General features: G+C 48.6%; 3 protein-coding genes across 3 annotated transcripts; 2 read left to right on the plus strand and 1 right to left on the minus strand.

Annotated features, from left to right (window-relative positions):
* The first annotated feature begins 6,537 nt into the window (after positions 1–6,537).
* On the plus strand, positions 6,538–7,830 carry C8Q69DRAFT_227144 (signal recognition particle 19 kDa protein). Its single transcript, XM_028626347.1, has 2 exons — positions 6,538–7,237; positions 7,321–7,830. The coding sequence occupies exons 1-2, from the start codon at positions 6,820–6,822 to the stop codon at positions 7,674–7,676; spliced, it is 774 nt and encodes a 257-aa protein (XP_028485628.1). The 5' UTR covers positions 6,538–6,819; the 3' UTR covers positions 7,677–7,830.
* A 666-nt stretch (positions 7,831–8,496) lies between these two features.
* On the plus strand, positions 8,497–12,645 carry C8Q69DRAFT_227157 (putative C6 transcription factor). Its single transcript, XM_028626348.1, has 9 exons — positions 8,497–8,930; positions 9,000–9,571; positions 9,642–9,681; positions 9,735–10,761; positions 10,815–11,149; positions 11,203–11,273; positions 11,327–11,416; positions 11,471–11,497; positions 11,555–12,645. The coding sequence occupies exons 1-9, from the start codon at positions 8,709–8,711 to the stop codon at positions 12,570–12,572; spliced, it is 3,402 nt and encodes a 1,133-aa protein (XP_028485629.1). The 5' UTR covers positions 8,497–8,708; the 3' UTR covers positions 12,573–12,645.
* Positions 12,646–13,146: 501 nt separating this feature from the next.
* C8Q69DRAFT_443724 (TCTP family protein) lies at positions 13,147–13,980 on the minus strand (the record flags this gene model as incomplete). Its single annotated transcript, XM_028628940.1, has 4 exons — positions 13,147–13,231; positions 13,304–13,463; positions 13,532–13,811; positions 13,966–13,980. 4 exons carry the CDS (start codon positions 13,978–13,980, stop codon positions 13,147–13,149), a joined length of 540 nt encoding a protein of 179 aa, XP_028485630.1.
* Positions 13,981–14,796: the final 816 nt, after the last annotated feature.

A 14,796-nucleotide genomic window follows, 5' to 3' on the forward strand; every position in this document is an offset into this window, starting at 1 on the left:
TTCTTGGGATGATTTAGTCTTGAGACTTTGACAGTGGCAATCCGTCCAAGAAGATCCCGGGGAGGAGGGGCATGTCATGTCATGTCATGTCAGGTCAAGACTAAGTCAAGTCACTACTGCTCTTGCCCACAAGCAGCAGAGATTTCTGACAGATTCGGCTTTCAGGAAAGACTTATTTGATCGCCGATACTTAGCATCACCGACTCCAACTGCCGTGATCAGCAGCAGCAGAAAGCGCCAGTGTGTGCTCAACGCCCTTGCATCATACCAGCCTTCAATGAGCATGCTCGAGGCTGCCTCAAGTTGAACCAAGTGTCTTTGACCTCGTCTGCTAACTATGGTAATATCGGGTTACGATGCAGGAACAGCGTCCCATGCTCAGGAACATACACCCCTTTCTTCATCAAGCGGGATGGAACCACGGTGCTGTCGATTTCTCCTGATACTGTAATCCCAAGATTCCGCAACGTCGAGTATTTCTGATCCCGACAACCCGGTATGAACCATCTGGTTCCATGGATGCAAAATGCGCAGCACGAGACTAAAACGGCGCCACTTCCTCGCTTCTCCAATCAACAGCCAGAAACTAGGACTAAAAATCAATACAACTGTTCATCCAACACTTTCACTACCACAGACTACAGTCAACTCCCCGTTCTCCACTGAATCAACGCTTTAAGACCCGTGCACTCCGGGGTTTGCGCTCTGCTTGACAAGTTGTCCCGTGTGCACAGTGCACGAATCGACCCAAGGGTCGCGCACGGGAAAGCATCTGACACTCAGCAGTTGTTGTCGGGGTAAAATGAACCACGGATGCAAAATCCAATAGCCCGATGCTCTGTCAGAACACTTTGGACGTTGGCAACGAATCAGGCACCTGGCTGCAGCCAACGATCGGCGGCTATTGAATTCTAACTTGTGTCCAGTGCTTAGAGTAGAGTACACCCGCAATACTTATCCCCGCGGTGGGGAAGACGAAGCTGGCCGCCAACTCAGCCTCTCCGCTGCGTTCAGAGTCGGTGTTCCGGCAGCGAAAAAAAGTTTTCATTGAACACTGTACTTGAATGTCAATAACACAACACTTTCATCAAGCAGTGATCCAATCTACCAATGCTACAGTTAATCTGCCGAGCATACGGCGTCCGAATACCGATTACCGCGTGCGACATCAACTAGAGTATGTTTGCAGTGGCGTTAGATGAGTCAATTATTAGGGTGCTGGACCATCTTTACTCTATTTGGGCCTCAGTCTACACTGACGTTCGGTTTTTTAGCCTATGTCAAGCGAGTCAGCGCTGCTATCTCCAAGGTACTACTACATTGTACTGTAGCTAGGTTAGCGCTGCGCCTTTCCCTTGGTCACGATTCACAGACGAATGAGTTCGGATGAGCAGCACGAACTCGTCCACCATTTTCACAGGTCTCTGCTTAAACCAAGCTCATACGGGCTCTGTTGCCTAAGACGCTAAATCTTGCAGCATAGACTGTCTCGATTGCATATCCTTATTTCGTATATCTACTGTGTCGAGGCAGTCGGCCCTCTGGCTCCTTACATAGCCTAACGTCTGCAGAACGAGCTCATCCCTGCTTCGCTAAGGCCGCTCATATGCAACTTTCTTATCTCGCAGTGAGCATCGAATGAACATCAACTGGAAAGAGCAGCATGTTAGTGACGACTCTCGCGCTCGAAATTGGGCTTCTGCTTTGACCGTGAGTAGGATTTCTGGTCCTGTATTTACTTCTGCCCCTCGGCTCCTCCCCGGACATCCTTGCATCAGGCCGCATGGCTGGATATGGGGAACGTTCTGGACAACAAGCCGACGAATTCGCGAAGACTTCTTCACCAGCAAGTCTCGCGCCCGAGACACCGCCAGCTTTTGCCGTATAGACACCCAGCCTTGGAAAGCACCAGTAACTACCCGATATCGCCATGCACGCTCCAAGCCTGCAACAGCTAAATGCGGTGCACGGTCACACGATGGTGGCCTCATCCTCGATCAGCTTAAGCCAGTGTTGGTTTTAAATCAAGCCACGAGGGGTTCCTTGGGGAACAGGGCTCTCCCCTGCTTAGCGTGCAAGATCCAGGGCCAAGTCCAGGCACCCGCAGCGGTGCTAAGTATGGATTTCTTCGGTTCTCCGCTAATTTAGCTGCTTATCTGGCGCCAACCTAGTCGATTAGTCTGCCCCAAGAACCTTTGATCTGGGGCTCTCGCTGTCCAACTATATATTTCGCATCAGGGTCTTGCACATTAAACTTCATAACAGAGTTTACCCGGCGTACCCTCTTTGCGAGATTGCTCACCTCTCCCAACCACCATGAGCCATGCCCATTGCGCCTACGGAGTACTCCGTACAGACGACAATAGAGCCTCTTCTCTCCGTTCCCTACTGCTGAAATGAGAAATCCCACGTGGTGGCGGCGCGCGTTTACCGATAGTTCGGAAAATTCTTCACCTTCGCAATAGCAAACCCGGAAGAAAACACTCTTATGTTCGGATATACGGACCGAAATAGCGACTCTACTCTATAACAATCCATTTGGCTTCTTGGATTTCTCCCTCCGAACTAGCTTCGGCACTCTGCAGTCGGCATATACGGAACTACGGCGTCCTCACGGAGAACCCCCCTGCAATACATAATTCCTCTCTTCGAAACGAATAGTTACTACGGAAGTCGGAAGCGCTCCACAACTTCGTGGATCTTCAGGAACACCCGATGAAACGTGTTGCGCGTTTTAAGCTTTCTTCTAGAAAGGCTTCACCCCTGCCAAGTGGTGAGAAGAAAAAAAAAACAAAACAAATGTAACACTCTAACACGCAGACCCAGAGAAATGATCCAGAGAAATAACATTAAGGATTCCTTTTCGGGTATGTCGTGGTGGTCGGTTTGCTGTCCCACTCTTTTCTTGAAATAGACGCTCTACGTATTAGAGCGGCATATTCCGCCCAGCCACGCAATATCCCTCGTGCTAGACGGTGGCGGTAACGTTATTTTAATCGCCGTATAAATTAATATGCGCAGATCTGAGAGGGTCCTTTCCTCTTGTGCAATTCGCCTGCTTATGAGCACGCACCAAATGTCATTTAGAACTCTTCATAGTATGTAGTATCCATGTGTCAACCTAGTCAACTAACTAACTAGCCTTTCAATAGTGTAACAAAATTACTCTAAGTCTTTAACAATCCTCGGAATTTTCATAACTGAGGATCTAATCTAATGCAATAGGCATAGATATCTCCTGCTCGATAATTCTCCGCTAGTCTAGTCCACTCCCATTCGTCATGTCATTAAGCAATTGAATCCGATATTGCCGTCCTTTGACTTAAATCAATTCATTGTTAATCCTCTGTTAACTATTACCCATGGATCCGTCATAACCCCCAGTTATCATTCCAGATATCCACATCTATCACAGTCGTATCTCCTTGCAAAGAATGTCTAATGCTCCCATTTCCCAAATAGAGACAGAGATATTAAGATTTCCGAGGTAAATATACTACTCTCTCTGCAATCCCGAGTAATGCTTAATTATACCTTATGCTAGGTCTACGTATTGGGTAAAAGAAATCCCACCCCATTGGCATTGTACTGGCAAAGTGTAATACTGTACTCGTAAGTTATGTAGTAGTTATGAATTTCTCGATTTGTAATACAGTCCTTCCAGATTAATAAGACGAATCGGATATAATATCGACAAGGGAACAATAGAATGTAAACTGCCGATTCTCAGGTTATATCATTGGAATGTAGCTCTTAATACAATGGATATCTCAATCTCGGAAAAGCAAAATGCTCTCGTCCACGGCCTCGAGCGTTGAATATCTAGATCTATTTGCTAAAATGCACCACATCTCATGCTCTGCAGTGTTCATATTACTCCCAATCCATGATCGATATTCCCACACACATTGAGAAACGCAAGATAAGAAAAACAAAAAGCAATAAACATCCAACAGCACAAGTATGTATAGTCCGTGGTTATAAAACGCCGCCAGTTCGATTATAGGCGTCTTGTTGCCCTATTCGGTCCGCTTTACTTACCTACCTACCTGGATATTCCTCATCCGGAAGTACCACGCATTTGAGCTATTTGAATGCTGCAAACTGAGTATTAAAAATAAACTCGCGTCTTGTATCACTAAGGTTAATTGATGTACAGGAGTATTTTGCTCTATAATTAAGTGGGTTGAAAGCGTGGGAATGGTTGTCTCTTATTGCTTGGTATTCCCGGGGTTATATTTATATTTAATGGTATTTACTGGAGGGAAAAGTTGGAGATTTCAATGGTAATGTGCTTTATCGTCATGTTAAGATGAATGATAGATATCTCGTAGAGAGCGTTTCTTCAAGTGAACAATATACGTATATGTATATATAAATAAGCGGGTGCTTTCGCCTAGAGAAGCGAAGTACGCTCGCTCGCTATACTGGATGTTATTATCATCGATGAGTTGAGTGATAGCTTCGAGGAATCAGATGACGAGATTCTCTAAAGATAGCTAATTTGCCCATTAACATTGTCTCGCTATTTGGTTGGAAGCTTATACTGATTCTGAATCAACAATGCAGAACCTGCAGACTGGGGCCTGCCTTCCAATACCCAGATCACTACCTCATGAACTATTCCAGTCCTCGGCTAGCCTGGTCTGGCAACAATCTCATAAGCTGCTCTGACTACTACTCAGTCTAATACTCCGTTTAGCACTTTAGAAGAAACAGCGTTATTCCAGGGGAAGCGGAAACGTTGTAATACCTCAAGAACGTAGCATTAGCCATACTAAATCTCTGTTTTAAGATGAGAGGACCACCCATTGAAGTAAAATATCACCACAATCTACGCCAGGAGAGTCCAACCAGATATTAAATCCCTCTAGATCTAATCCAGATCACCATAATGGATTATCTATCACTCCAGCAGCCAGAAGAATTGCATCTAGTGGCAAATATCTTGAAATGCTGAAGATGGAAGATCTGCCCGGCGCAAATGGAATATCAAACCAAGACTCGATACTGATTGCTCCGCTTCCAAGACTCTGGACTGAATCATACTCGATGAACAATCATTGTACGAGCTTGCTGGCTGGGAATTGGAATTCCTCTTAGCGTATGACGAAGCTTTCATCCAACATTTAGTCTTGGTCTTAGACTGTTGAAATATAGATCTGGACGAGTACAACCTACAAGCTGCCGCTGGTGTAGTCTAAGATGGGTTGGATGATAAAATCTCCCATCAACTGCAGAGTCTATGACGTTACACAGCGGTTTGGGACTTAGTCCCTTATGTGGTTTTATTTTCTTGCGCAGGGACTATGATGACGTGAATGTTGAAATGGATATCGTTCTCTGCAAAGATAGACGTGCTATACGGACATATGTGCACCGGTGGCACCTTGCAGCGACACATCACATCGTCTGCAAGTATGATTGTTGGAAAGAGCTTGAGAAACAGGTGTTATACAGCTCTTAACGAAACTCAAGATTCGTGCGTCGTGGCTGTCATGTCGCTTATGATTATATTAACCTTGGATTCGTCCTCTCGATATCCCTACGCATGCCTTGCGATCTTTGCACGCTGTTGATCCGGGTATAATTCACGCCAGCGTTTGGATCTTGGCCCAAAATACAATCACTAGATGCCCCCCGTCGAAGAGTCTGGATGCCATGCTACTCTTCCCTCCTGCGATATGTACTTATAAGTTATCCAGGGGGTTGATCTGCTTCTACTTGTACCTGTTCCATTCCACTATTTTATTCTTTGTAAGCGGAAGGGAAAAAATACAAGTATTCTTGTTCTTCTTACGGATTTCTATGTCCGGGTTACTAATGATCTAAATATGATTCTGATTCTGCATTGCAATTCAAAATAACTCATAAGACTTGTGACTTCCTCTCGTATTTCTTCTGTAGGGCGTATACAGATATCCAAACGTGAACTATGAAGCTGATAAATCGTCCTAGATCTGAGACCGTACGTAGTAACAGTAGTAGTATTGATTAGACCTCCCATATGGTATAGGATATGCGAAGCTATGGAACTATGTATATAAATGCAACCTTGGAGAACACTTCAAGCAAAAGCTAGGATGTTGACGAGTTGATTGTGTCTGGCACGACCTGTACGCGAACTCGGAGTGTGCTGTATAGGAGAAAAAGGCCCCCTAAAGGGCTGATATGACTTTATTCTTTTGCTCTTTTTTGTTTCGTTGGTAGATAATTTCGAGCTGGCAACAGGGTTCGAACCTGTGTCCCCTACTATCTTTCTTTCCGTACTATATAGGGAGAGACCAGAGCATGACGATCTACAAGATCTATGAGAAGCCTCGACCTTGATTAGCTGATAAGAATATGAGAGTATGGGGCAAAGCCAGGCGGAAACGTGCAGAGATAGCATGCTATGACGAGGTGGTAGATGGTTCATCCTCGAGCTACAGTCCCTTGTACATACATATATATTGGACAAGTGCAGGAGCTATTGACGTTTTCGGACTTTTTGCACATCTTGCTGAAAGATCCGTGAAAATGGAAGAGTGAAATTAAGCTTTAATGTCGATTTCAGTAGTACAGTCCCTCGAAGAAACTTATTGATATAGCATAAAATGCGGTGCATCTATGAAGTAGACGCAGTGGACGTTGGCCCGCTCCGCACTTGACCCACCAAAAGCTGTTGGAGTTCCGCACAGAAAGGCCAGACTAGCTCTCCGCGAACACACCCCTCCGCAGTTCGACAATTATTGCTCTGTCTCCCTGTTCCACAAACACCCCAGACAGTGAGCTGTCGACATTCCATAACTGCCCAGTCACAGGAGCATACAGCCCGCCATGTCGCACGCGCGCGTAGAGGAAGTCTCTGACTCCGACCCCGAAGAGGTCGCCCCGTCCGAATTCAACCAAGCACAGTTTGCCAAAGAGTCCATCATCTCCCCTTCCATAGTTCCTGGTCCTGGGGCTGGAATCAGACCGAGCGAAGCTCGACGTGAAATCCCGAAACACTTCCAATGTCTGTATCCAGTCTACTTTGACAAGACGAGGTCGCGCGCAGAAGGACGCAAAGTTGGCAGTGAGCTTGCGGTGGAGAATCCACTCGCGAGGGATATTCTGGATGCGGTGCAGATGCTGGGCTTGAGAGTTGGTTTTGAACCGGAAAAGCTGCATCCCAAGGATTGGGCCAATCCTGGAAGAGTGAGGGTTATGCTGAAGAACGAAGATGGGACACCTGCGAACCCCAAGGTTAAGAACAGTACGTTTATCATCTCTTTTGCCTTTTTTGAGCTGAGATTGGTATACGTAGTTCGTGTTATGTTTATCTGACTCTGGCTACAGAACATCACCTCTACATTCTCGTCGCGCAGTACCTGAAGGCCCACCCCACGACAGAACAGTCGCCTTACCGGCTGAGAATACAAGGACTTCCTATGCCAGAGAAACTGCCGCCACCTCCTCCAGCTCCTCGAGGTTGGAAGATTGGCAAGATCCTTCCCATTCATTCGCCAGCGTACTCTGGTGGCGGTGTCAGCGACAATCCGTTCAAAGAAGCCATGGCGGAGATGCAAAACATGCAAGGCATGCCCGGTTTCCCTGGGATGCCCGAGATCCCCGGCATGGCCGGATTTGGGGAGCCTGCCGGTGCTAGTGGCGCTGAGAAGAAAAAGAAAGATAAGAAGAAGTCGAAGGCATGAGTCCGGCCGAGCTTGGTCATGGTTTGTTTCTTTGGCTTTGTCTGCATTGCATGGCGACTGGCGTTTATCTCTTTTCGTCCGGGAGGATACACAGTGTGACGCGTATAAACATGGGTCGATGCTGGGAATCAAAAGATATTATATTGTTGTGAGAGTGATAAAAGGATGACTGCTGATTCTCTGCTGCGGTGGAAAATATTCTCTCCATGCTGAGTGGCTGAACTTGCTTTCTTTGCATATCTACTGGAGCCCATGCTCCGCAAATCTGGCGAAGCATTTAACCACAACTCTAAAGAAGAGGGACTATCTATCGTGTTAGACTCCGCGATATACTACTGTCCCTGTGGCGAGGTGGAGTGTACTCCGATGCGGTGCTTATACTAGCACTGGCGTCGCGTGCTATGGTTAAATACCACTCTTGAGAAAGTGTGAAATCTATATCTGAATCTGTAAAGGCGATTGCTAGTAGTATAAAGGCGGCTATTTCACGATACCTATCCCAGAGACTCCCTTCTAACTTGAGAGACGAGAAGAGGAGACCACAGGCCAAGTAATAACTCACTGCAGGATGCGCGTTACCTGACCTGCGCATTATTACCATCGCCTAATGCAAGTTGGGCGCCCAACTCCTCTATAGAACGCGCTTTAGACTGTTTCGTGCAAAAGCCTGTCGTTTCCAATAGGCCGGACATTGTAGGCGGGATGGAGAGTTGCTCTAGTGCGAGTACAGAGGCGGGAACCAATCGTCATCGTCTCCGATAAGCCGATTTTGGCCTCCCTCGATACCCCAGACTCTCGTTCGGATTGCCATTGCCGAACTACCGTTTTAGCAGTCAGCAAAGAGAGACTCTGTGCCCCCCGTGTTTGCGACTCGTCGCATCTCTGATCGATCATCGCTCGCATAGATGTGTATCGCGGTCGCTATATGCGCTACTCCCATGTCGCAGTGATCTCCGGACGAGCGCAGAATAGGGTGGAGAATCTGCTTCGACTGCTGTGGCATGAAAACCCCGCCGCGCTCATCGAGGCAGGATGATTCCCAGTCCGACGAATAGTCGCGTGGATTATGGCCTTCCTCCGCAAGTGTCGAATACACCGTTTGCATTCGATATCGCTTCGTCAAGTATGAGTCCTCAGCCAGTTCCGAGGCAGTCCTCGGGTAGAGGGGCTCTTACGGGAGGGCGTCATATTACTCGGAATCGCGCGAGCTACAGCTGCCACACCTGTCGGAGGCGGAAAGTGAAGTGCGACAAGGTAGGTGGTGCTGATATCTCTTTCGGATCTGGACTGGTTATAGCTGATACTTGAATTGGCGCGTTCCAGGTTCACCCGGTTTGCGGAAACTGTGTGAAGAACGGAACGGAGTGCGTTTATGATGCGGTACCTAGGAGGGACACAACTACAAGCAGCCATGGCCCAGATGCGAGCGTCCATGGCGTTAAGAGGAGGAGAGAGACGTCAAGACCTCTGGACGGGGACGGGGAGGGGTTGCAGTCACCGCACAACAATGCCAGGGACGGGCGCAACGGTGGTTCTCAAGAACAGAGGAATGCAATTGAAGCGCGGTTAGACAAGCTCACCTCCATGATTGAGAGGCTGAGCAGGACAAAGGGACCCCCTTCTTTGGAAGAGGTAGACAGGCAGCTACGAGCGGAAAACCCGGAGCTGGAGTCAATGAGGGAACACCGACAGAACTTGCTCAGAGCGCAGGCGGGCGTAGTGGACGGACAGGGCATGAGGTCGTCTGCTGAATCTCGTCAGGCGAGTCCGCGACGCAATGCAGAATTTAGCGGCGATGAGTTCCCTATCCCATCAGGGCAAGCTACGGACCTTGTCGACCCTGTTGGTAGCCTGAACCTAGGTCACCTGAGCTTGGAAGACGGAGGGAAGTCGAGGTAAGTTTGATTATAGTCGCTATCGTCATTTTTTTTTTGGTTCGATGACAAGTTGTCTGACGGGTAATAGATACGTGGGCACCACTTACTGGGCTTACATATCGGAAGAGGTATGTTATTTCGTCTATTCTGTTTGCCAGGAAGTTGCTGACCGTGGGTGTAGATCAACGAACTCAACCAGCTGCTGAGAGATCAGAACCGTTCTCATGATATTTCGCCCCCGGACGAAAGTTCTAACGATAGTGTAATGGCAGATTCGGCCCCAAGAGTGGACAAGACAGTACCCGCAGAAAGATCTTCCCGGGCCAGGCGGCGGTCATACAACTATGATGATAACTTCCACAAATCGGTTCTGTTTCCTTCGGGCGATTCTCCTTCCGTGCACGACAAGGTCGTCGATCATAAGATGCTTAACAACGTACCAACGAGGCGACAGAGCCATATTCTGTACAAAGGGTTTATGTCTGGCGTTCACGCCATCAGTCCTGTCTTACATCCCCCGACGGTTTTGAAAATGTACAACGACTTTTGGCGTTGGTATGATTACAGCAGTCACTCTGGAGAGCCTTGTCCGGACCCGTCTTTTATTCCTCTGCTTTACGCCATCTGGTATGGCGGTTCAGTGACGGTATCGATACGAACGATCAAGTCGGAATTCAATGTGGATTCCCGCTCGGCTCTATCAACAACGTACAGCGACGAGGTGACTCGCTGGTTGTCGAAAATATCGTTTCCAAGAAGCCCCTCATTGAGAGGGCTTGCTGCATTTCTTCTTGTTCAGACCATTCTCTCCAAAGAGGAGGAGCCTCTGACCAGCAGTTTGTTCATCAGTCTTGCCCTACGGGTGGCGCAAACAATGGGTCTGCATCGAGATCCTGCTCAGTTTGGGATTGCGTCCGCGGAAGCCGAGACTCGACGTCGAGTATGGTGGCACATTGTACATATGGATGGTGTCGTCGCCATGTCCAGTGGATTGCCGCCATTGGTCAGCGACGAGAATTACTGGGACGTGGGCGAGACGAGCGAAGTGAAAGACACCTTGCTGGGGACACCAGAGGCTGATCAGTATGAGCGCTTGGTTGCCGCAAACCTGCGCCCACGGGACAATCCAGACGATCCCACTGTTTGCGGGGGGCCATCTATGGTGAACGTCTACTATCTCTCTGCCAGGGGGAAGTACATCATGGCTCGTGCGTTAATCCCACTCTCTCTTATGGATATCATCGACTGACTAGGGAGACAGGTGCCGTACGTCGGATACTGAAAATTCAACTGGGAACCAGACCGGTCACTCGGAAAGATATGGAAGACTTGAGAGAAATTCTCTCAGAACTGCAACTAAATCTCAATTCAATAATAAATCGCATACCAGAAGCTCAGCGGCCCGCTATGCTGAACAGTGACGGCAGTGCTGTATCCCCGTCGCTGTCATCTCATTCCACCCCGGTCGAAGTCCGAACGAGCGACACTCAGCTGCCAGCAGACGGTCCGTCAAGTTGTCCTGAGCAATATCACTCACCGGTGCTTACCGCATTTCACAAATGGGCTCGCATACTTCTATCTTTGTTTATCGATAAAGTAAGATGCCTGTTGATGCAGTTGCTGAGCTTCTACTGAACATTTCCCCACAGGCATTTTGTGTTGCGTATCAGCCTTTCCTGAAGAACGCCAAGAGTAGGATCTGGCCGGCTGCGAGACAAGGGTACGTTTGAAGTCTTTGATAGCACTTGTTGTGGGCTGAGCTGACTCTCGCAGCGCGCTGCGCCATTGCCATGGTTTCATGGAGAAGTTTATTCTTCTTGCTACAGACCCCGACTTTCAGCCTTTCCAATGGAGTTGGCCTGGGTAAAGTTATCTCCTACTGATTGCTTTGACGATGAATTCTGACGTGTGTAACAGAAACCATCAGCCCATGCATGCTACCATGTACGTCGAAGCCATTTCCTTGTTACGTATATTCAACGCCAACTGACCCTTTATAAGGATAATGCTTATCGACCTCTACGAACGACCCAACAGTTCAGAAGCCCCTAAATCCCGGGCCTTCATCGACAAGATCTTCTCCATCTCAGGACCCGACGGGGGCGTTGTCGGAGGCGAAGATGGAATCACGACCCACAGGCCTCTCAAGGATGGCGGTCGTGAAGCCTGGGATATGATGCGTCGACTTCGCGAGAAAGCCTGGCAAAAAGCAGGCCTTGATCCTCACCAGCTCTGGACAGAACAGGCTCAGATCCAGGCCGGTGTGGCTCGTGACGGAAATAACACAGTCATGACAGACGCCCCGATGACAAGCAATGCCCAGCCTGTCGAGCCGCCTATAGATAACCTGAGACCCGTCATCGTCGACAGACAGCTTTCGGATTTCTCCCGACGATTCTTCGACATGACACGAGCCCATATGCTCCCCAAGCCCACGGTATCACTCCAACCACCACCTCGAAGCTCATACAAACTCCCAGTTCCAACTCCCACTTCCGTCCCGCGCACTCCACAACCAGCCTCTCAACAACCGCCCCCTCCTTCCATCCAGCAATTCTCCGTCCCCCACGCCGTCCTCAATCCCCGTCTCGATTCCACCCTCGCCAGCTCCGCCGTCTCCCCCCCAGAAAGCATGACCGCCACACATCCAACCGGTCCTCTAAACCAACTCGCCAACGCACCCGCATCCTCCACTACCTCCTTCATGGACACAACCGCCATCACAAACCCGCCCCTGAACATGACCATGACCACCACCGGCCCCTCCACGCCACCGTCCATGATGGACCCGAACCTCAACTTCGACTGGGACCAATGGGACGCTGTTTTCGGCCAACACCTACCTGTCGCAGACGAGTTTATGGAACTTGACCCCGTGGCGGGGTTCGGGTTTCCTGATCTCGGCGGCGGCGGTGGTGGTGATGCTAATGGTCCTATAAGTAACCAGAACCCAGCGAGCGGGAACGGAAGTGATGCGGGGATGATGGGCGCGATGGGATCTTGGGGCAATTTTGGTTAATGGTGGGAGTTTTTTTTTTCTTTGCTTAAATGAAGTATTGTAATACCATATTTTGTATATATTTTATCTTTTTTTTGGATGACCCTTATCATCTGGACAGCGATAGTTAGCGTTTCTGCACAAAGTGTACGTAGTAGCATTATTCCCTATAGCCAAGTACATACCCACGGCATGATATCTGGGCGGGAAACTCGTGGATATACTGAATGGTCGTTTCTAGAGATATATGATGTGGAAATAGTCAAGACATGTATTTCGTATTTTTCGCAGTTGAGGGCAGTTAGGAAAACTACATATTGGTCTACTGAGAAACGAGGACATGTGTCATGCACAATGCAGTGGTTTCTATTCAAGAGGCCCAAGCTGAAAGACCAAGGCATGGGCAGCAGGACAGGACATAGACAACAATAGATTCGTGAAGCATGATATAATATTGGAAGACTCTGGAGGCGTAAGGACTGGGGGCGGAGAAATTAAGATATATGCCCCAGTAGCCGGCTCACATCCCACAGTCCCAAACCAGTAACTTTTTTTCCCTTTTCTTTTATTCGTTATGGCTGGAGATCTGCCGCATCTAGACCTTGTACTCGGTGAGACCGTGCTTCCAGAGGGTGGCGTAGGGGGTGACACCGTCCTCACGGAAGTCAATCAGGACGTGCCTGTTTGATAATAAAGTCAGTGAAACGTCCCAAATGTGCAAACGATTGCGGATAAATGCGGGGTCGACATACATAGCACTACCGTCCATAGAGGAGCCCATCAGGACATCGTAGTTGTCGTAGTTGGCAAGGATCTTCTTCATGGCACCGGCAGCACCGCTCTGGAACTGCTTGATGGTCTCCTCGGAGGCACCGTTCTCCTTGAGCTTGTTGTTGACCTTCTTGATGTAGGCTAAAGTCACACAATGTCAGTACTATATCCCATGCGATTCTGCCAACGAAAACAGGATAAGGACGTACACTTCAGGTGAGACTTGTAGTCGTCCTTGGAGGGCTTCATGCCCTCCTCGGTCTTGAGCCAGACGAGACGGAACTGGTCCTCGATGTCGTGGACCATGACCTGCTCGCCCTCACCACCGGCATCCTCCTCCTCGTCCTCAGCAGAGGGGTTGGCACCCTCGAGCTCGAAGTTCTCGTTCTTGTTCTTGGTGTACTTGCGGCAGTCAGCCTCCCAGAGGACACCGTCGACCTCGTTGATCTTGAAGGTGTCGGCGAGAAGCTCGTCACCGGAGATGATGTCCTAGATCAAGAGAAGAAGAGTCAGCCTTGGCCCGTTGAGATACACCGCTTATTTTTTATTTTTCTTATTTTTGTTTTGTTTTTTTGCCCGACAAGGATCCGCAGGGTACTTGACAGAGTCGAGAAGCAACCCCGTAACAGGGAAAGGTACTCACCTTGTAGATAATCATTTTGGCGGATGTGTGATAAGAGAAAGAGAGGGTCTCGGGTCGATGTCCGGAAGCTGCTGAGGAGAAAAGAAGAGAGAAACAAGCCGGTACTGGACGAAGAGGGGAAATTTGAAGTTTTATCGCGACCGTCGCCAACTTTGGTGGGGTTCGAGGGGGGCAAAGAGCGCTAGTCCGTTTTGGGCATCAGACTCGTCTGGCCTCAAAAAGGGACGAAGAAGAAGTGGCGAGTGGCATGTTGGTTGGCAAATTGGGATGAGGACAGCAAGCTGGAGATTATTATCATTATATTATTCTTAGTTGGTATCTCTGCTTCTGGTTCTGGACGACTTTATTCCACTTTACTCTAGAGGACTCCTCCTGTGGCTGTGTGTTTCCGTAGATCTACGACTCCGATCGCAGTGCCAGCCGGCATCGGATTCCAGAGAAAAGGGGCAGAATTCATAATATTAATAATTAGTTAATTAGTTAATTTATTACTCTGTACGGAATAATTAGTTAGCATTAGTTAACTAGATCGATCCATCAAATAGTAGTACAGAATAACTAAGTGCGGAGGAACCAGTTCCCGCATGCCGCCACGCAGAATCGCCGTTCCGGGAAAGTCTACATACTTTTTTCCTCAGGGTGGCCAACTTCTTGCAATATTAATCTTCTGATCGTGATCATTATCATTATTGGTGAGAATATCAATCCGTGTCAGTCTGGGCGCTCCCGTGGCCAACTACTTAATAGTCAATGACAGCGGCTCGTTTGCGCCTGCTGCTAACTACCTACCCGTGTTGCCGGGTCTCAAGCCGCCAGACTCCGTGATTTCTC

This window comes from Paecilomyces variotii (assembly GCF_004022145.1).
Source record: "Paecilomyces variotii strain CBS 101075 chromosome Unknown C8Q69scaffold_4, whole genome shotgun sequence".
In the NCBI taxonomy this organism is placed as follows: domain Eukaryota; kingdom Fungi; phylum Ascomycota; class Eurotiomycetes; order Eurotiales; family Thermoascaceae; genus Paecilomyces; species Paecilomyces variotii.